Source organism: Onychomys torridus, chromosome 4 (assembly GCF_903995425.1).
Source record: "Onychomys torridus chromosome 4, mOncTor1.1, whole genome shotgun sequence".
Lineage (NCBI taxonomy): Eukaryota > Metazoa > Chordata > Mammalia > Rodentia > Cricetidae > Onychomys > Onychomys torridus.
The window spans coordinates 36,178,105-36,201,881 of record NC_050446.1 but is presented as its reverse complement, the minus strand read 5'-3'; the positions used below and the strand labels follow the sequence as shown (position 1 = coordinate 36,201,881).

General features: G+C 40.1%; 1 protein-coding gene across 25 annotated transcripts in view; it reads right to left on the bottom strand.

The window, feature by feature from the left end:
* The window catches only part of Pkp4 (plakophilin 4), a 224,988-nt gene that overhangs the window by 83,093 nt on the left and 118,118 nt on the right, over window positions 1–23,777 (bottom strand). For all 25 annotated transcript variants that reach the window (XM_036184716.1, XM_036184718.1, XM_036184723.1 and 22 more), the window contains one exon: window positions 12,265–12,377. Coding sequence is in view for 17 of the 25 variants with exons in the window: in XM_036184700.1 (XP_036040593.1) it covers window positions 12,265–12,377 (113 nt within the window). In the remaining 8 variants the exon portion in view is untranslated. The remainder of the gene's footprint in view (window positions 1–12,264; window positions 12,378–23,777) is intronic.

The window sequence follows — 23,777 nt, the reverse complement described above, 5'->3', positions numbered from 1 at the left end:
CCACGGTACTTGCATAGTGTTATCCAGTGATTGCCCTACTAGAGTGGAAATGTCTGGGGAGAGACACACTGATTTGTTGTGTCAGGCTAGCTCCATTGTGAGACAATCATAAGAGATGCAGGATATCTGAGGTCTTCCTCTGCCTACTGCACACACACATACATCAATTCCAAATAAAGTGGGAATACAAACTTTAGGAGTATAGGAAACGGCTTTTGAAAATATATTTGGGCTAGCCAGAAGACTCTGGGAGTAAAAAAGTGTGGCTGCCAGCCCGAAGACTCAGGTTCAGTTACTGCAGTGCACAGAGCAGAGGGAGAGAGCTGACTCCTGAAAGTTGTCCTTGCATGTGGGAAAGTTGTGCCTGAACATGCATGCACGCACCACTCCACACACAACATAAATACACAAATGTAAACATGGCACTTCTAAGAGTGTGTGTTCTAGAGTCTCAAACATGTGGAACACAAGACACATTCACACATGCTCAGGGCAGAGAGGACTTTGGTTCTGGAGGTGGTTATGTTAAGTAAACTAAGGCAGAGGAACAGAGACAAACACATCATGCTTTCACTTATGTCTCAAAGCTAAAGTTTATCAAAAAGTAAGAAAAAGTGTGGGGCAGGGTAGTACACAGAGCAGTGTACAGATGTGGGGTGCAGTGGATAAGAGAGTGACCACTCTGGCTGACAATAACTAACTGCACATCTAAACGGCTAGTAGAGAAGATAGCTCCCCAAAGAAATGGTGTGTGCCTAAGGTGACATACCAGTTAGTCTAACTGGATCATCTCTGGAACATACAAACATATGGCATATATTATATGTTAAAGATAAAACAAATTAAAAAGAAATGTTCAGTTAAAAAAGACATGAACAGCTTAATACTGTGATATAGCAGTATAAAAAAATAAATCTACATGTAACAGTGTGGATACATCTCAGGAAGAAAAGGCAAATGCAGAATTACATAGAATATACTATTTGTATATATTAGTTAATTTGATGTGTGTGAGTGTTTTGGCTGCATGTGTGTCTGGGTACTACACGGTGCCTAAGGAAGTCAGAAGGTGTTTTGGATCCCAAGGAAATGAAGTAACGGAGGGTGTGAGTCACCATGTGGGTACTGGGAATTGAACCTGGGTCTTCTGGATGAGTAGCCAATGCTCTGAACCACTGAACCATCTTTCCAGCCCCCTAAACGTGCATATTTAAAAAGCAACAGGAAATTCACATGTCCGTATGTGAATATGAAGTATATTTAATATAAAAGTACACAAAGCCAGCACTCAGGAGGCAGAGGCAGGTGAATCTATGTGAGTTTGAGATCAGCCTGGTCTACAGAGTGAGTTCCAGGACAGGCCTCAAAAGCTACACAGAGAAATCCTGTCTTGAAAAACCAAAAAAGTACACAAAGTACATTAGAAGACTACACACCAGTGGCTAGCTATAGGGAAAAGAGTGGGCAAAGGAAACTGGCTGTGTTTACTATTTGTTCTTGTATATAAAAAATGGAAGTCAATATAAAAAATGCTCAGTAATTTTGAATTCTAAGTATAAATATTCACATTTGCCACATCACACTCTAGATCTGGGGCTGTCAGCACTTCTTAAATATTACAAATACAGATAGCTTCACAGTGAAGGCCAAAAGACAACAGAGAGGATTTAGAGTACTATAGTGCTTCCAATATGGTGAACTAACTACTAACTCTTATGTCAAAAGTAAAAACAGTTCTTTTGTAAATAAGTACCCTGATATCCTATAGTCTCTATTTTGTAGTCTGTTTGAACATACTTTAAAAATATACATATAGCTTTTAAAAAAACACCCTAATGATTAAGAGGGAATGCTAACAATGTAATTCTTAGTTTGGTTCAATAACTCATTAATGTTAAATAATTTAGGGCTAGTAATTATAGAATATGAATTATGAAAATTGCAGAAAATGAAATAATGTTATCTTAATTAAAACAGTTTCTTAATTTAGATAATAGCATGGTACATATATTTTACATGCATAGGTTTCTGAATTTTTAACAGGTATTTTCCTCTTCATTAATTAGAAAAAATTAATACAGCTGGGCTGCTTCCACATTTAATCAAAGATACTAGAACAGTATTAGAATAATCTGAAACTTTGATGCTAACTATAAACAATCTGTATTTGTGGTTCCTCCAGCTACATCACCCACTTAACATTTTTAAATGCTCAGTGTCAGTGATGGTAAATTCATTTTAGAATAGTTACACACTGACTAAAAGGCTTTGCTGTATAATGTTCTAGATTCATAACAGATTCTACTTCATAAGAAAACTATTTGGCTAACAAGTCCGATAACACTTGGTTGTGTTCTTAGTTAAGATGGGTGTCTAGGAATACTGCCTGCATACCCTTGGGCTTGTGCCCTAGAGTCCCATGGTCTAAGTTTAAATCAAATGTGTGCAACAGCCGTCACATAGATATCTGTGCCCTAGATAAATTCACTTGTGGCTTGTGTGGCAGAGAGGTAGTAATTAAAAATGCCTCCTGGAAAAATGGTGTTGAGCTAACTGCCCTAGAAAAATGATTTCTGAAAGGCTGAGGCCAGCCAGACCAGCCAGACTCATTTTCTACCCTTCTGATGTAGAATTCTCCATTGTTTATAACAGAAGTTCTGCCATAAAAATTCAGTGTCACTAAATTTCCTCTGAAGAGTGTCTACATGATAAATATTCACTGTGGAAATCCCAAAGAGTGTTTCTGAATTACATTCAAATATTAAGGAGTTTGTTCTTCATTTAGTCTGAATTAGAAATGAAATCAGGGAGCTTCGACCTTTGACCATTAAGAGAGGCACCAGTGACCAGATCTAACAGGACAGAAGGAAATGCACTGTAATAAGAATAGCGGCGCTGAAACAGCTTGACCTACTGTGCACAGATGCGGAGCTCAGCAATGAAGGAGGTCAGCAGTAACAGAGAGCAGTGAGGGAAAGAAGTCCAGCAACCTGAGGGAGTGGGAGGATGGACAGACAGACCCAGAGGAATCCCCTTGGGCTCACCAGTACCCTAACGCAAGGAAAGCTGAAGTAAACACCTTGGGCTTCCCCCTAAAAATCAAAGGCAGTGCTCTTCACAATAGCCAATAATGAATGACAAGGAAGATGTGGTATATATGCATAATGCAATATTACTTGGAAATAAAAAGGCAAGCTATATACAAAATGGATGAACCTTCAACACATTAAGTGAAGATGCCGGATACAAAGGTCCGAATGTATAGCATTATATATTAAATATACAGAACACAGTCACAGCAACAGGAAAGAGCTCCCAGCATGAGAGAAGGAAAGAGCAGGGCTGTAACACTAATGGGTGAACACCTTCATGAATGTACCAAACCTACTGATCTGTGTACTTTGAAAGTATGAATTTGAAGGTTATATGAAATTATCTCATTAAAACAACCATCTAGCAACAAAATAAAAATCCCTCAAGTTTTGAAGGTAAAAGCACTGAATGTCAAGGGGACAGAACTCTATGAAATGTCTTCTCAAAGTGGTAAATTGAGTAATAAATGTCAAGGAACAGACAATCTTTTCAAAGACTCTTCATTTGAAAGAAGGCATTATTTGAGGCAGTTTATTTTACAATGATTTAAAAAAAATATTCACTGAAAAAGATCTGAACCACCTAGAAACCTTTCCGGTACTGTCAGTTTCAAAACACTTTCAGAATTTTTAGTGCTATCAACGGAAGCCTGATGGGCATCCCTGATGACCCTATAAAATGCAAAACCATGAAACTTTTCCAGGGGTTCCATGGCCGCGGAGAATCATCTCTTTTCATTAAAAGCAAACAGTTCTTCTCCTGAGTGGCAATAAGAAGACAGTCAAGGCTGCACAATCTTTTGTGAAACCATCAAGAGTTCTACTTGACTGGGGCTTTAAACTAAGACGAGAGAGAATCTTGGGGCAAGTGTAATGTTAGTAATGTCAACACTGGCACCGACACCCCCTTTTCTTTCGGCAGTTGTAAGGATAAGTTTTTCTGTCTGCAAGCTTTAAGACAGCAGCCGCCGCCAGTAAAGGGCACTGTGCTTCCAAATAGATTAGTGCATTTGACTATCACGTGAGAAAATAAAAATCAGTAGTCTGCAACTATCAGCCTCTTTTTACTTCAATAGTGATGTAAATTGAGTACTTTTATCTTCTTAAATGAAAATGTTATTTATAAGACAGAGTATAAGAAACAAATCTATAGCTTGCAAAGAAACACACTTTGACAAGAACTTATCTAGAAGTAACTGCGAAACAAAGACGAGCAGTTAAGGTGAGTTTCTGGGCAACAGAACAGTATCTCATGTCTGTTACCAGGAACAGTTTTCAAATCCTGCACCACAAATTAGAAAGTCTCAAGGATTCTAAGCTTGCAAGTTCAATGGATGACTTCTAGCCTAATTCTGTTTTCTATTCTTGTCCAGTTTCGTGACCCAGTGAGACAAGCAACAAGTGTGATGTCCTTGCTTGGATGAGATGGAAATACAGGCATTCCTTGTGCACCTGAAGGCTGCTTTCTACAGCGGGTAGGTAGGATTTCCCCTGGCCAGCTTTCCCTCACTGTCACCTGCCACTGGAAGGCTGCAGGAATCTCAATCTGCTGCCAAATGAGCATCACTGAGCTCTAAGCTATCGCTTCCCTGGGATTTTTTGGACAACTGGGGGCCATTAAAAGTTGTTCAAATAATAAGCCTGGCATACCAGAGTGCAACTTGAAGAATATAATGAAAAGTTACTCATGGGAAACACTTTCATTTAAAGAAAAAAATTGAAGAGGAAGAAATGTAGCAAGGTTTTAAAAGTAGTTGTCTCATTTTGGGGAGGATGATGAAAATACTCTCGGTGGATTGTGGAGGTGGCCATATAATTCTATGCCAATTGGGCCAGCTAGAAACCTTAAAGCTGTACTACAAAGGGGTGGATTTGCTGCGATTTATACTTCAATACACCTGACTTTAAAATATAGTAGTTATCTCTGAGTGGCAAAATTATGGATTTTTCTCTTTTTTTTCCCTTGCACTTTACAAATTGTCTAAGGTGATCATTATTTGACTCCAGTCAATAAAATACAGAATGAGAATATGGTCTCTGTTACCCAGTTCCCTCCACTCCTTTCCAAGCTCTTGGGAACAAAGGAGGGCAGGTTCCAGTGAGTAAATAGGCACAGAGTCCAGGTGGCAGTTTCTACTGTTACCTTAGCCAGCTAAACCTAATCTTAGCTAATGTGAGCACAATCCTCCACTGATGAGTCACAAGAAGTCGACTAAATCCCATGTTTGTCAAAATCTGGAAGTGAAGTTTTACAGGACACATTTCTGCTAGCAGGCAGGGGTTATAGGATTCTCCGCATGGATAAGATCTGTGGGGGTAGCCGGTCCATGAGGGCGTCAAGTTAAGTGAGAAATCCAGGTAGGCTGTATAGGGAGTACTAGGGAATTTATTAGGGTATAAATTGAGGAAATACATTCATCAATATAGAACCGAGTAAACAGCTGAAGTCATCCTCTGTTCTGACTGGGAGCAAATGTACCTGGCAGTCCACTCACGCCAGGAAGCAGGAACTAGGGAGAAGGGGCCTCTTGACCCTCCCATTCTTTTTAAGAGGTCACATATGAGGGCAAGAAGCAGTGCCTCCTTTGGGCCATATAGCCCAAGGTCACGGGTGGAAATGTAGTGGTATTTGCTAATAAATTTCCTAATAATTTCCCTAATACTCCTTAAGCAGATTTCTGTGGATTTCTTGCTTTTCCTGGTGTCCAATGTGGGGCATAGATAGTTTTAAAAAATAAAGTCTTTAAAGAGACAGTAAAAATAATATGAAAGTTAAGCCACATAAGGATGGAAATTACACCAATAATCTGGATACTGCATATTATTATATTGTTTTTGGGATTTTTAACTACAGAAAGACTTGATTGTAGGGGCTACTAAGTTAAACCAATATGCATATTTTAAAGGTATCTTGGCTTCAAAATTTATGTCTAAGGATACATTGCTTTAAAAAAGAGGTTCTGCTTTTGTTACCACAGAAGATGAGAACCTGTGGATTGCTTCCAGGCTAATATGGCTTGATCAACCAAGACCCCCGAAAGGTCTCTGATGACAGCCATGGCCTAGATGATCCAACATCTAAAGCAGCTTCAAAGCAACTGGCTGAGAGGATATAGCCTCACAGACCACTACAGCCAAGATTTAACTATAATTCTTAATTTTCTCAGGATCCCCATAAGATTGCCAGCACCCCAATCAGCAGGAAGTAGTATAGGAAGCTATGCTCAAATTCTGAAAATATTATTTATGAATATTTTTATTTAAAGCAGGTTGATTATAAATGCAATCTCTTTTCAAAGAAGAAAAGGGGATATAGATATGATAGGATGAAGGGGTAGATTATTGAATCTACTTTTAAAGAGTAACAACTTGTTTGAAATGTTTTACAATGCTATGGATTTTAGCTTATTGATACAAATTTAAAGTTAATTTTGTTATACTGTATATATATTTCTACTCTTATTTAAGGTATTATGTTTATGCAAATCATTTAAAATTGTAATGTATAATTAAATACAAATTAATAATTAGATATCTGTGATAATCAAACTTATAGTCATATTAGTTAAGTTTTCTAGGTATATATAGATATATTTCAATTAGATAGGTAATATTCAAACACTTCAAAGACCTACAGAATATGGTATTTAAAATGTTTTAAGAACTTAGACTTTTCTGGCAGAGCCAATCTACTTCAGAGAAGATAATGGTCATCAAAGAAACTCCATATGGAGTTAGCTTTATATGACAAAAGTTAGCCATTTGGGTAAGAAACTGCTTTTGCCTGGGCTACTTGACAGTATGTTGTAAAAACTGGACATGCAGAACCCATAGGAAGGTGACCACTGAACTTTGCAAGGCAAGATGATCCTTCGGGTTCCTGCTTCACAGAAGAAACTGCCAAACATTCTACAGGGCACAGGGAGTAGTGACTGATTAACTCTGCCAGAATGGGCAAACAGTCCTTAAAATTTCCTGCTTCACTGAAAGCTATGCCAGAGACTCTAAGACCGAAGGCTGAAGATAGATATTCCAATGTTACAGAGGAACTTTAGATGACTGTCCAGGTAGCCATATGTCTCTGTCATTTCTAGAATTATGGAAGTTGCTTGCCATGCACTTCCTGTTTACTTAGGTAATATTGCATCTTCCTGGGGTCTTTGATATAGGAGAAGACTAGACAGTTATAATTATAGTTTCCCTTAGTCATGATAAAAGATAAATTAGATATAAAATTTAGACTCACAAAAAATAGGATAGATAATAGAATATTTTCTTTAATTTTGCCAAATACAAATAGACTAGATATTGTAACTATAATTCTTGCTTGATAACTATTTTGTTATATATAATGTTACTATGTTAAAGTTAAAAACCTTTCTTTTTGATTGGACAGAAATGGGGCTGTGAGATGTCTTTCTGTGTGCTGTGAATATGCGTGGCTCCCGTTGGATAATAAAGCCGTTTTGGCCTATGGCAAGAAAGCTTACAGGCAGGTGGAAAATCCAAATAGAGATACAGAGAGAAGGGTGGAGTTGAGACAGATCTGACAGTCACAAAAGGAGCAACAAGATGCCAGCAGACTTGTAATGCCTCGGCCATGTGGCAACATATATATTAATAGGAATGGGTTAATTTAAGATGAAAGAGCTAGCTATCAAGAAGCTGAAGCCATAGGTCATACAGTTTATAATTAATATAAGCCTCTGAGTAATTATTTTATAAATGGCTGTGGAACTGTGGGGCTGGTGGGACTGAAAAACTTCTGGTTACACATTTCTCTGTGTGACTCCTGTGTGCTATGAGGCTTTCTTATGGCATGCCGTGCTGTGCATAGTGTAGTGTTTCCTGGGAGCCATTTCTGTCACTAATGTACATATAACACACCTGTGCAGTGAACTGCAACACAGGACACCTCACATCTCAGCATCTCTCACCATCCATGGCTCTAAAAAACTACGTAGACAGAAATAGTCATGGTAGGCTGCCTGCTTAGTGGACCTGAAAGCAATTCATCTATCTACATGTGCTAAGTATCACCCTGAGCCAAGCTAGATGTCAGAATTGGCTCCCAGGGGAATTACTTTTGGCAACAGTGCCATTTCATCTCTCTATATTCCATTTAGCAATGAGAAATAGCCTTATGAGCTTGTTTGTGAAATTTGTTGGCAGAGACCAGAGGGTCAACAGTGTTTTCCTGATGTGACCGCAAAGGAGAAACCACTGAAGTCTTGGTACCCAGGATGGGAGGATCCTCCTGAGCAGCCAGGTTCATTTCCCTCTTATACACTAACATTGTGACACTAATTAGAGATGTTTGTTTCCATTGTGCACACACTTACATTAGGGCCGCTTCTGTCTCCAACCTGGCTGCTAGGATGCTCATGGAAAAACTGGCTTTCAGCTTCAGCATTGCATAATATGCTACATATACATTTTTTGCTTGTTGTTCTATTTTAATCTTGGCTCCATCTTAATCTTTCTAAATTTTACTTCCCCTTTCCCCTAATCCTCACATTTTATTTTTAGTTTTTGTATTTTCAGATGCATTTGGATGAGATAAAATATTAACTAAACCAGTTACAGTGTACCTTCACCCACTTTCAGGGCTTTTTAAGGTTGTAGTTATGATGTTTAGTCTTGTACATCATCTTTGCATACAGACACCATCAAGTCCACATCAGGAGCCTTATAAGTGTATCAATACTGCTAATTTATATATGTTAGAATGCCAGAAAATAAAACAGATGGAAAATCATCAAATTAGCTTTTCACTGCCTTGTTTGGAACACTTCTGGGGTGATTAATGGAAAATCAGAGCAATTTCACATGCAATTGTCCTGAAATTCTCCATGGGGCACACAGGAGGTGAGGCTCAAGTGTGGGGACTGAGCTGTCACTGTTAGAACAGTGTCCCTAGTTAGGACCTCACTGTGCCACCTCCTGTCTATTCACAGAGGGGGGACAGAAATGGCAAAAACTGTGGGCAACTGAAAAGTCAATAAAATACACCCTTATTTTATCTATCTATCTATCTATCTATCTATCTATCTATCTATCTATCTGCTGCATCTTTAGAAGACAAAACGTCAAGACAGTTTTACAGATTACCTTATCATTACTGAGAAATAAAAATCTTAAGGAAGATAACTGGTTATAAAATGCTCATTTTCCTGATTAAACTCATTTCACACAAAAATGGGGAAAAGGTCCCAAAGGAAAGCTTCCTGGTTCTGAGCAGGGATTCTACTACACTGTCCTTTGAGCAAACCAGGAGGCTGCAGACACCAAGGACACCAGGAGAGAAACTTGCAAAGCATCCTCTGATGAACTCCAAAGCTGCTGTTCCTCAGGAAGGTCCATTATGCATTTAATGAGCATCAGGGTGGGAAATGGGCTGCTAAGCTACTAGTGTGCAATGGCTGGGCCTCAGCACTTCACAATGAGCTAACACAGGCACAGAGAAACAGCTGAGTCGTTGGAGGGAAATGACTTGCGCTGACGAACTTGGGCAAGGCTGTGGAAAGGGGTGAGTATTTAGCTTGGGCATCTGGAACACAAGAGGGGCTGACCTGAGATGAGACTTGACTAAGTTCATGGAATGAAGAACCTTGTCCTAGTTGTAACTCTAAAGATTGTGTCACACATCTGGTTGGCTGCCCAGGTCCTTCTCATTCTGTTCTGCATTCACCATCACAGCACTCTATGGATGTCCAAATAAGGCTCCCCACACCCAAGGGCCAGCATTACCTGTATGACTGAATGAAGCCCCAGTGATGTGCTGGCTTTGACAGCAGGCAGTGAAAAAGCAAACATGAAACACACACAAAACAGAAAATAAAAACAATTGACAGCACTATTACTCTTACCCACAATATGTATTTTGTAGATTTTTAAATAAAATCTATTTGATTATATTGTTCGATTATATAGCCTTCATTAATTAATGTTTTAAAAATGAAAGTTTACTAGCCATGCATTTAACAAATACATTCTCACTCAACTGATGTTAACATTTTGTCATGTTTGATCCAGATGGTTCTGTTAAATACAATTTCACAGATTTGGCCAAAGTTTAGTTCTTGGTAACTTCTTCCTTCCTTCCTTTGAAAAGCGATTGCTATCTTAAGTTGAGGTTGTTCCAAAACACTGTTTATGATCTTTTATCCCATGAGTTCATAATGAACAATTTCAAGTGTTAATAATGGGCACGGGAAAAGACTTTCTGAACAGAAAACTAATAGCACAGGCACTAAGAACAACAATTAATACACGGGACCTCATGAAACTGAAAGGCTTCTGCCCAGCAAAGGACATGTTATTTGGAGAAAGTGGCAGCCTACAGAATGGGAACATTTTACCAGCTCAAAGCTTAGTGTTTCTTTTATTTTCTCTAGATATCAACTTTTATTATTGATATGAAATTTACTTTTAGAAGTTTAACAGGATAAATCTGATTTTTTTTTTTTTTTTTTGAGTCAGCTATTGCCAGGGCAAGGCATCCTGCCCAGCCCTTCACATATTAGATTAATTTTCTTAATAATATAAAATTCTATTTTTCTATTCATCTGGCCCATCCTTTTTGAAAAAACATATAGCATCATATTGCTGAATCTGAAGAATTTCCTTTTTAATACTAAAACTATTGATACCGTTAAAATAACTACTGAGTAGAATAACAGATAATTTTTGCTTTTATAGTCCCTTCTTTGGTAAATTATTTCATTGTTTACCAAAGGTCATAACCTATATTTTAATATATAGTATGATATGATAGAGGCTATTATAATATCTATGCTATTATATATGCCATAATATGTTATATAATACAACAATATAGTAATAGTAATGTAATATGTTAATACATAATACCATATATATTATACTATTACACCTTGCTTATGTATACATTTTCTTAGTATAAAAGACTACCTATGCTAACAAGATGGCTCACTGGTACCTGTCACCAGCCTAACAGCTTGAACTTGACCCCTGGGACACACATGGGAGAATGAGAGAACCAATTCCTGCAGGTCGTTTTGTCCTCCACATGTGCACCATGACATGAGTACTCACATGTATACACACTCACATACCCAAAATAAACAAGTTGTAAAAAGGGGGTTAAAAGAAAAGACTCCCCAGATACTTAAAAAAATGTGATCACCTACTTTCCCACTCTTCCGCCATCCCATTGACTTTATTCAAATGCTTTACATCTTAAACACGCCGGTGCGCACATATGCCAAGGCTGAGGCTGAAATATTCATGTCAATGAAGCCTAAGAGTTTCAACATCACACCAACACTGACTAGAAAAGAGAAGCTACAGGCGGCAGCATCTCATTCACCAATAAGATGTTGTCTCCACTGAGCTACAGAAGAAACTGAGGAGAATAACTCAGTAGTTAGAGATAACTGATGTGATTTGGGGTCGTAGAGCACAGGTCACATACACCAAGCTTAAAAATGCAAACGTTAAAAATAATGTATGCTTCTAGTGATACGTAACTTTCAAGAAACAGATCTACTGATAAGCAATGATTAACACGTGGAGTATGTTAGTAATTTACACAGTGGTGATCTTTGTAAGGAGTAGAAGACACCATTTAAATAATAATATTGTGATGAAATGTTGTTTTCAATTAAATGCTTAGTTTGTAATTACTACATTCGACCATTTTTAAGGTCGAATGTGATCCTTTGGTACTTACCATATTCGAGCACTTTGGATATCTCAGTGTAATTGTTGTCTGCATCAGTGTCACAGATTTTAGAAAAGAACTGAAAATAAACTGAAGGCATTTCTAAGGGACAACTAGACCATACCACTCAGAAATACTTGTTAGTTTAAAAAGTCCATGTTGTCCAATTACCGGCCAACTCTTTACCAAACAGCTAGCCACTAACTGTGACATGTCCATGTAAGACATCTAGTGTCTGAAGGCCACAGTCCTCTTTGGCTACATATCATATACTTCAGCACAAGACTGAAGGGCAATCAATACCGTCAGCAGCTTCCCACAAGGAAAATAAATAGACATTTTTGGTGTCAGGTCCAGAATGGAAGTGAACAGGCACAGTATTCTAACGGATCGGTCGCTGCAGTCCTGCAAATAATGTACTGAGACATGTAATTTGGAATCATAAAGATAGAGCCACTGGCCCTGTACCTGGTGCTGGCGATGCTTGGCGACTCTGCTCCAAGCCTACATCTTTCTAGCTGACTGGCAACAATCTGCCTTTCCACTTCCAGTTCTCGGGTGAGTCGTTGAAACTGAAGCTCCTGTGATTCAAGGAGATAAAAGGCATGTAAGATGACCAGGTCTACTGCTTAGAAGGGTAAGAATTCATGTTGGTCACAGGAAACACAGGAACATACCCATCACATAAAGCTACAGTGAGGCATGTGCAGTTCGGGTCTTGAAGGGTATGAACAATTACCTGTGGATACGTGGGTGTCTGAGTTGAGAAAACTTATCAAGAGTATCAGCTCTTGTTTGAAACTGAAAACATGTAGATACTTATGTGCCCTTTGTTTTCAATTCTAGTTGAGGTTTTAACCAGAACTTGTGCAGAGTGCTACATTAAACTATATGTGTGCAGACACCTTATCTGATGTTTATAAGTGAACATACCAACCATCTGGAGCTCCTCTTCCTCCTCAATGGCTAATTTTTATATCTTCCCTGCTGTACTGCATGTCAGGACCACACTAAAACCACAAATCTCCATGATGGGAATTAGAGTACCATGTTCAATACAAGTCACTGCACCATGGAAATAAATGAGCCCCTGGTGTCTGTCTGGCTGTATTCATTCCATAATATAACCCAAAAGTTTGCTCTATTCACAATGTACTTCTGTTGCTGCACTGCAGAAGGAAGGAGACACACACACACACACACACACACACACACACACACACACACACACACATGCTGTGCTGTGGACTCTGAACTTGTCCTGAGAAGTGGAAAAGATATCTAGAGAAATATTCTTTATGCTATCTCAGAAAAGCAAACCAATTTGATTATTAAGTGGTTATACTTTGTGCCCCTGTTAGCTTGATTGGATTTGATACACAGAGCACATCATGCTATCAAACACTAAAAGATCAAATCAGATACATTACATACTAAAACTTTAAGTTAGAATTAACATCTGTAAAAATGCACCAAGGTCTTGTGCATCAGAATATCTTCCTACAAGTCTAGCCAACCGAAAGTGGCTTAATTTGACAATAACTGCTGATTCAAAATAGCAGGCTCGTGAACACTAAAGGAATCGTTAGGACTATGTTAATATCTGTTTGTCATAAAAGTTACTCAAGCCTGTTAATTCTCTGCAGGGACTACTTGACAGCATTAGCTCTGCAAACTCCATGGACTATTCTTAGAACAGTTACATGTATTTTTCATTTTTGTAGCCTCTATTATAAAAACTTGAATATTAAAAAAAGTTACATGCCAAAATTAATCAGATCTAAAGTCCATATACAAGTCACTGAACTTCTATACAGTTGGAATAGGAATTTGGAACGGAAGCTAGAACTTCCCTTTCAAATTTTTGACTCAGTATTGAATATATTTATGCACTTATCCATCACTAAAAAAAATCATGACAGAACTGAAACTAGAAAACAATTATCTTTCATAACTTGTACCTATTACCTTCTTTCAGCCCTTCTACATCCTCCTGTGTTTTTATTTTCTTTATTCATGCTTACTGTACCCACATGTACATGATTTATACATACATAGATTCTTGTCTAGATTCTGCATGAGAAAGAACATGCTAGGTTTTCTATCTTTCTGCAATTGTGTCCCCTCATGTAATATTATACATTCTAAGTTCATCCATTTCCATTCATCTGTTGACAGACAACTACGTTGTCCAATTCTTTGTTATTGTGAATAAAGCAGCAGTAAACAAGGATACAAATATCTTTATTTTTAGGTTGTGTGTGTGTGTGTGTGTGTGTGTGAAATCTCCAAAGTGATTCTCACAATGGCTGTATTAATTTGCACTCCCACCAACAACGGATAAGGATTCCTTTCTCTCCATACTTCTCCAAGATTTGCTGCCAGATTTGTTGATGATAGCCATGTTGATGGGGGTGAGATAGAATCTTAAAGCAGTTTTTTTTGTTGTTGTTGTTTTGTTTTTGTTTTTGTTTTTTAAGCTAGGATCAAACCCAGGGCCCTGTGCTTGCTAGGCAAGCGCTCTACCACTGAGCTAAATCCCAAACCTTTTTTTTTTTTTTTTTTTTTTTTTTTGTTAAAGCAGTTTTAACTTATATTTCCCTGATGGCTAGGGATATTGAACACCGTGGCCATTTGTATTGGGGGTGGGTGGGTGGGGTTGAGACAGGGTTTCTTTGTGTAGCTCTGAGCCTTTCCTGGAACTCACTCAGTAGTCCAGGCTGGCCTCGAACTCACAGAGATCCACCTGGCTCTGCCTCCCGAGAGCTGGGATTAAAGGCATGCGCCACTACCGCCTGGCCTCCATTTGTATTTTTAAAAACTGTCTATTCAGTTCATTTGTTCATTTGTTCATTTGTTGGTTGGGGTTTTTATTTTATCTTGGTATTTAATTTTTGCAGTTCTTTGGAAAACCTGGATATCAGCCCTTGTGTGCAGTGCAGCTGATGAAGAATTTCTCCCATCCTGTGGGCCGCCTGTTGACTGTGCTTGTGGCTTCCTTTGCTGTTGAACTACCTCCAAAATTAAGGTGTGTGTGTGTGTGTGTGTGTGTGTGTGTGTGTGTGTGTATATGCATGTGCATGCAGGTGGGAGTGGGGCAGGAGACAGAGTCTCACTATCTCTTTAGGTAGACCTGCCTGGCCTGGAACTCATAGAGATTATATCCCTGCCTCGGCCTCCCAAGTGCTGGGATTAAATGCAAGTGCTACCACAACCAGTTAAAATTAAGTATTTAAAAATATAACTAACCAAAGACATGGGAGAACTCTTGAAATCACAGAAGATACTAGACAACAGAAAAATATTTTGTTTCTAGGTAGGGAAAATTAATATTATGAAAATATCTATGGTACCAAAATTAATTTACAGAATTAACACTACCATTAAAATTTCCAAGTCATATTTCAAAGGTTTAGAAAAAATAATATAGAAATTCATGTGGAACCACAGAAGACCACAAACAGCCAAAGCAATCCTAAAGAGTAAGAACAATACTGGCAATATCACACCATTCACCCTCAAATTATACTATAGAGCTACAGTGATGAGGATAGCCGAGTTCCGGCATCAAAGTAGATGGGTGGACCAATGAGACAGAACAGAAGAACTGGAAATAAAACAGTGAAGCTATGTCCATGTATTTTGGACAAAGGAGTAAAAAATACACTCTGGGGAAGAGGGGAATAGCCTATGTAACAAACGGTGCTGGAAAAACTGGCATTCTCCTTACAGGAGAATGAAGTTAGAGCCTTATCTTTCTCCCCTTGTACAACAATCAATACAAAAAGGATCAAAGATCCAAATTTAAACCCTGAAACACAGAAACTTGTTAAGAACTTCTTAAACAGAACACCCACAGTCCAGGAACCAACCCCAAGTATCAACAGATGGGCCCGAGAAAAGTAATAATTTCTGTGCAGAAAAGGAAGCAGTCTTAGACTAGTTCTAGAGAAGCGATCTTCAACTGCTCACCACGTTCTGATACTAAGGTGCTTTCCCAGTGAACTCGGTGGTACAGGCTCACTGGATAAGGCACAGCCCGACAGCAGCTGGTTAACAGTGCTGCTCACTGACTACGATGGGGGTGGGGGTGGGGGAGCGAATACCAGATGGGTACACACTATGCTGTTCTGTACCAGGCTACGGTAACTGTAGGAAGCAGCATCACACTCAACTCATCTGACAATGCTTCAGGATGTGTGTGTGTGTGTGTGTGTGTGTGTGTGTGTGTGACGTCTATGTCTATCCTTTGACTCAGCTGTTCATTAGATACACCTCTTTCCACAACACTGGCTATCTGTATCAAGTTAGTCCAGGAGGGGATCACTCCCAGATCCCCAAGTCTCTGTAACATTGCTTTTGTACTTTGCTTTCAATGACAAACAGGATTGGGGGCTGGCATGCTTTTCCTTAGGGCCATCCAAGTTACCACACTGGAGCAAGACTTCAAAGAAGAACACAGCCATGAGAAAAAAGTTCCTTGACAGAAAATGTTCAATCATGGTGGATCTTTGAATCGCCTTTGTGGAATCTTCTACAACCTCTGAAACCATCTTTCAAGGGACTGTAGAGAAAATTTCTACTGGAGTTAGGGACAAGACATAGTTCTTTATAATTCCTTCCTCATAGCCAGAGGCAAGTGACTTTGCCCTGGCCTAAGACATACTCAGGCCAGATAGTGACGCACATGCTCACCTCTGACTGGCTTCAGGAAACAGGAGTCTCCTCTTTTCCCTCACTTCTGCCTACTTGCAGTACTTCCTGAACCAGGTCTCAAGGTCAAGTTCCTCACACAGAAACTACCTCCACACAAGCTGTGTGTCTAGGCCTGGGGGCTGCATCAGCACGTTAGCTGACCAAGTTTGTAAACTGTTCTGGAAGCTGGAACTCAAGCTTTGCTCTCTCGTCTTCACCCCAAGTGTGAAAAGTCTCTAATAAACACTAGCTGAACTCCCTTTCTGTTTCATTTGGAGCACCTCGGAAATATCCACAGGTCTGGAGTGCTTGGGAGGCCTAGGTATCCGTGCTGCAACTTCTGTTGTCAATGTAAAAGCTGGGCAATTACTTCAACATCCTACAAATAGAGCAAAGTCTGTATTCTATCTCTTCCAGTCCCAGAGTCCACACACCTGAACATCACTCACTAATTTATCAAAACCACCCTACTTTAGGGTCCACACTTCTCATTAGCAGGACATCATCAGAGTGTTGAAAGCAGACTACCCAGAAGCTGGACAGCATGGATCCTGTTACCGAATAACTGGACATTTTCAGATAAAATACATGTTCGTTTCACCTAAGGATAAGCACTACTTATACAGAATGCAAGTCAAGCACCATATGTAACTGGTACCCAGATGGACAAGTGGGTTATAAGTATTTGATAACTAATAATTCTGTCCCTACTGCCTTCTTTGACTGACTGATGAGGAAGGTAGCATTATGTAGTCTTACACAAACACATCCAATGATTTCTAAAATAACACTCATTAAGATAATTAGGCAGAGATACCACTTGTATATTTTATCCTCTAAACATAAAATTGTGACTGGTCCTTAATCAGTATTCAGAACAGGGGTGAGGGAAGGGGGGTAAGGAAATGAAGATGAAACCAACTTGTAGACCTAGCACAGGACTGTCCTCAGAGTCCAGCAAATAAAGCCACAACCTTATAGAGAGTAAAGGAATTAATATGCTCTAAACGATAACCGAGCATGCATTATGAGGCTCTGCATCTTAACTTCACTGCAGCCATAAATACACTGATAAAGACCGAGGGAGCATCAGGCAATCGAAATGACGCTGCATTTCATGATGATGGTGGACAGGCCTGCCCAGTCCATGAACGGTTCACTGCCCTCGCTTGCTTAGGAGCTACCAAGACACCAAGAACCATCTTGCTCACAGGCACACCCTCTGGCCAGGCAGCTGCTGACTAAAGAGGCCCTGGCTGGGCCCAGAGAGGCTTACTTCTGGGCGTGGCTGCCGCTTTGTCAGTCTGCACTGAGGTTCATAGGCTTCCTGCCGTTCTGGCTACTCCTTCCCTCTGTACAGGCACTAATCTATGATAAATCTCTGCACAGAAAACACTCCACGGGCCCCACCTTGGCTGGTCTCATGTTGGTTCCTTTTTCACAGTGATAGCAGTTTCTTTTCACCCAGTTTCTGGATATTGTGAGGTACACAGGAATACTTCAGGTACATAAGAAAAGTACAGATAATAAAGCAATCAACTTCTGTGGAAGTGAGTAACAGGTCAGTTATAACAAGCCTCACTGTTCTGCTATTACCTGCTTCAGGTGCCATAAGAGGTAAAAAGGTATCTCATGTTAAAGTACAATGATAGCCCCAGGTTTCTTTTTCTTGGATCCCATTCTTCTCTCTTCACCCCTCTGTGGAAGGAATCAGTACCTTGGAGCTGATGTATATTATTCTCATGAATATTTATGTTATTGCTTCTACATATTTATATTTACGTAAATAGCATATGATACAGTTCCTTTGCAGATCGCTTTTAATGTAGTAAGATTCTGAGTTATCAGTATCAGTATGGGTAGCTCTTGCACATTAATTTTCACCGTTCAATAATACCCCATTTTATGGTAACACTACACTTATTTATGCTCACATCATGATGGACCCATGAGTTGTTTCTGATTGCTTATGCAATTATAAACTTTCGGTAAAACAAACATTCTTGATCAAACCTTGTGCTTACAAGCCAGACTTTTCTAGGGCAGATACAGAAGGGTTATTTTTCCATTTAACAGTATACCCATCATCAATTTTATTCCCCGATGACTACTAGATTATCTTCCAAAGTAGCTGAACTTCCACATTGGGCAGTATAGGTGAGTCTCAATCCCCCCTCACTGCGCTGGATTTGGTCTCCTCCCTCCTTTTCAGAGTCTACCTGGCTTATGCTTTAATATATATTTCCTCAATAACCAACATTTACTTCCTAAGGGTACTGAGCATTTACTTTTTAAATTGCACAAGTATCAAACTCTCAGGGGAAATTCTCCTTACTGCTACCACGCAGTGTTGCCTGTCTACTATGGGCAACGGGCCTCCCATCACGCTGTGCTGAAGTTGGAGTTCCAGAGGGCTCTAGCCCTGGCCCAGGACTCTTCACTCGGAGCAGCCCTCACAGGCAGGCAGCAGGCAGCAGCAAGCTCATGGCTTCCGGGGGTCAGTCCATCATGGAGGGGAGGAGCAAGGCAGAAGCAGCCAGAAATCAGAGAAGAGGGCCAGGGAGGGGCCAGGGATGAGGCACCCCAAGAATACAATGACCTATTTCCTGCTGTTAGGTTCCACCTCAGGCTTCCAGAACCTCCCCAAACAGCAACCCCCAGCAGGGGCACCGAGCCCCCAGTGCAAGGACACACAGGGACATCTCATATGCGAGCCATAGCACCCACCTCTCTGGAGGCCACCTGCAAGGAGCATATCAGTTTTACTGCTCAGCTGAGGATGCGTCATCCCTGTTTCTGTAGCTGTGGTCCATCCGCCTTTCTAGTTCAGCTCAACAATGCAGTAGAACGGCTTTATTCAGTTATTTGCTTCATTCAGGTGGGAAACTGATTCACACGTCGGGGCAACAGTATAGTCAAGGTTTTTTCCTTTATTTTTCTGAGCCGTAGCCACGAAGAATTCCTTAGTATTAAATCATCAGTGCCTTGTTTAGGTTTTAGTTCATACACTGGGTCTGTCCCAAAGAAAATATTTTCTATTTCTGAGATTTCTCATTTTTTACCCTCTTTTAAATGTATCCATCTGTTCTTGCAAGCTCATGTCGCCTGAAATCTCTCTCTCCTCCAGTTCGCCTTCCTCTTTAGGTTTACAACTTTGCCTAAACTCCCAGATTTGAGTTCTCTCTCTTCCTCCTCAAAATGATTTCTGTGTTTCTCTGAAGCAACAACACCAGGAATTCTGTGCATCTATGTATGAGGCGAGCACGCCTTGCTCTGGCTTCCAGAAGCATCCAGCATTAGATGCTTCCACTCCCACCTCCCTTGATGAGCAGAAATAGCTGCACTGGGTTCTTGGCTTCAGAGGCTGGGGGGTTGGTCCTAAAATCAGGGCACACTTCACCGCCTGGGGGTGCCCGCTCCCTCACTCTCACTGAATCCTCTCTGATGGCTGGAGTGCCACATCTCCTGACCCTTTCCAACTGTGCCCTGTGGAAGCCTCATTCTGCTTTACAAACCTCCTTTACAAGCTGTTCATCTTTTACCCAGAATATTCCCCACCTCTGGGTTACTAAGAATACTTACCAGGCTTTAACTGCAATGTAGTTCTTTCCTAAAAATACTTCTTGCTCCTACAACTCTCTCTGGTACAGACTATGCACTCCTCCACACCCGACACTGAGGTGCCTTCCAGAAGGGAGGGTGTTTGTTCTCTTGGCTCCTTACGGGCTCTACTTATTAGCATAAAGTGTTCATAGTATTCCTCATCACCAGCATGTTATATAATCGTCCAGTCGTCAGACCTGGAAACCACCCCCTCTTACACTCTCTTCTTTTTCCTACTGGTACAGGCGGTGAATTCACGACGTGTGCATCAAGGCTCCCTGTGCTTTGAGGTAGAAGCTTTTCTGCCTCTTCTGCCTACCTGCATCACTGCGTGTACTTACTCCTAGCTGCCTGCCTCATTACCACAGGAGACGCTCTCACGGTTACTATGACGGTGATGCTGACGGTGAAGAAAGAGCAGCGGGCCCTTCTGTTCAGCCGATGAAGTCTCCACAATTCTGGTTGCATATTTACAGGCACTGCCAGCTCTCTTCCAGGCTTAGTGGAGAGAGTGGTCCCTCCTGTCCAATGCTACCCTCTCCAGGCCTCCTGACCACCTCTAAGACCTTGCTCATCTCCCTCTGTCTGGTCTTTAATATTTCTTTTCATGTAGTACTGAGATCGGTCTTACCTGAAGACATAGCCCCATGTCCGCAGGCTTCCTCAATCTGTTTCCTTCTCTGGTGACCTATACTAGCCTTTCACTAATGATCCTTTACACTGTCTCCTTTTAACAATACAATACCATCTAAGACATTGACGTCATTATCACCCTGGGTCCTAATTAGGCTTTTAAGATTCAAGGCACTAGGCAAGCTATGCCCCATTCTGATGACATTATATGAAGACACCCCCATTTTTCCTATACTCAAAAGATGAGTGAATTCAAGTCGTAATCTATCATTGGAGATCTTGAGGTAGGAACAGAGCAGAGTTTTTAAACTGATTTTTATGGTACTGTTCACCAGCAAGCACAAGACCCCTGGCTGTAGTACCACCACCAAAATGCACTAAGAAACTGTAAAACCTAAGCATCATTTTCTAACCTAAGTGCCACTAAAACCAAAGCGTTCATATGTACAAAGGGTCCTTGGACTTCTCAGCCTCAGGATCTCAGCTAGCACCACAGAGGTAATCCAGTGTCCGAACCGCACATCACAGTTTAATGTCCATGTAGGAGTCCCTGGATCAATGCATAATTAATTACAGAAGAAAGGAAGAACATAAGACCCATCCCCCTTACACTAACTGGTTCCTTCTGAATAAAAAAAGACTTGAAAAATTCACACTGTCTTTCTCAAATGAAAACCATCAGTGTTCCCCAGGATATTAATAGATATCCCCCTGGGAGTGAGGTGTAGGCACCTACATAAAACTGTTCATGGTTTCCTATACTTATAACTCAAGGCTCTTCCTTATTTGTCCCACACTCCTGAAACATAACGCTCCTGTGAACGCCCACCATCCTCTCCTCATCCCACGGTACAGTCTTGGCCATGGCATCCGTTCAATTCACTAAGTCAAGAGTGAATTGAGCATTTCATTCATCACTTTATGTAGTATGTAAAATTGATTGCAAATTTTCTGAAATTGACTTATTTATAAATATTTTATATAAAGGCCTGGATAATATCTTAGAGACGGTTCTTTGTGAGGTCCTTAAATCATTTGAAATGCATCTCCTTTAAAACGCAGCGAGACACTTGGACAAAAAGATCTGTATATAAAACTATATTCAATTTTTAACTAATGTCATAGAGAGACGCAGACAGGGCTGGGGCCAGACCTTACTTGCCCAACTTTTCATCGACTCTTATCAAGTTAGCTATGAGGTCTCACAGATAGTTTTGTGAACTTAATATAGAGTGCACAGTTTCAGAGGTGCTGTTCACTGTCCCTGCTTCTGCCCACTGCAATTACCTTTCTTTAGCCATCCAATTCCCTCATCTCTCAGGCCAGCACTACATCCTTTGCAAATCAGTTTTGAAAAGTGGTTTAACAGCCTAGGGGTACTGTCAGGTGCTGAACCAGCAATGCCTTCTCACTCTCATGTGGCTTCCCTCCTAAAAAGGTATGTATGTGCCATGTAAGAAGTGCATGTACATACAAAAGAGTCAGTAATTCTACTCAAGTCTTTCACTACCTCAGGTCTGCCCTGAATGGTTAAACGTCTTTATGTTTATAGAATCCTGTTGTTAAAAACTCACTGAGGCAGCATGACAAGTGAGTACTTGGAGCCAGTGTGACCTGACACATGATAATATTATCTTCCAGTACAGTACTGATTTGGTAGAATTGACATTTAAACCATGTTGTTCTTTTCTTTCAAATGTAGTACCTTTATTCTTTAACTATTTCTTTGGATTTCATGTTGGGTAATTATGAACAATGGTAACGTCACCTGACTTCCTACTACACATCTATTTTAAAACTATTAAGATGCCTGATGTACCAGGTGTGGTGGCATACACCTTTAATTCTGGCACTTGGAATGCAGAAGCAGGCTTACCTCTATGAATTTGAGGCCAGCCTGGACAACACAGTGAGTTCCAGGCCAGCCAGAGTTACGTGGTGAGACCCTGTCTCCAAACACAAACACACACACACACACACACACACACAGAAGATACATGATACATATCCTGTAATGTAAGATGGTTATCTGGGAGTGAACTGACTGTAGGTCCAGGGTAATAATGCACACAGATCATCCTTTGCTGAAATGGAAAACTACAAAGAATAAATGCCCAATCTCCCATTTTCCTATGGAGAGTATTTACTGTATACACAGCCAAAAATATAAAAATGGTAAGAGAAAACAGTCTAAACCTAACCTTCCTTTATGAAATCTAACAAATAGCACCATAAAGTACGAGGCTAGCTTAAAAAAAAAATTGGTTAGCAATGAAAAATTAATAGGAAAAAGGTACCATCTATGGCAGGTATGCATGCGAGAGTTGCTTCTGTGGGCGTTCCTTCTGCTCTAACGGAGTGTGAACATGGCAGTTGTGCTCTAGACTTTGAAAACCTTTGTAGAGGCTCATTAGCGGGTTCAAGTGATTAAAGAGGTGGGTTTCTTTTGTCTTCTTAATCTTGTAAATGTTCCATTTTATGCATGTAACTTCATTAGGAGTATCATTCATTTCTAAACTTTTAGAACTTACCTTGGTTTCTTCAGAAATGTGATTAAGAAAAATCAATGATCTACCCATAGCTATAAAGCCACAATTACCCTTCAAGGACCATTAGAGCGACAGGAGAGTCAGGCCATATCTAGTGATGGCTTAAGTCCAGATGCCCATTTCAGCCTTAATATCCCTCTACCTTTTTTCCAAATGTGTGCTTTCTCCTCTGATACTCACTCCTCGTTGCTGGTTAACTACATAAAAAAGCCATTTTAACTTGACTTTTCATGTCCTTGCAGACCATCTCATCTCTATGATCCCTATTTATCTGATAAAGTAGCTGAGCAGAAGTTAAGGATGGACTCAATGGCAGAACATCCCCTAACCCTGAATTTGACCCACAACAATCCTATCCCACAAATAAACATTCCTTTTTTAAAACTCCTGTTAGGTCTACATGGCTAGCAGTGTGGAGGAAAAAAAAGAAAAAAGTTCTTAGAAGTGGCAAATTTGACAAAATGCTGTGTTAATTTTTCAGATGAATTCACGTGTCTGAAT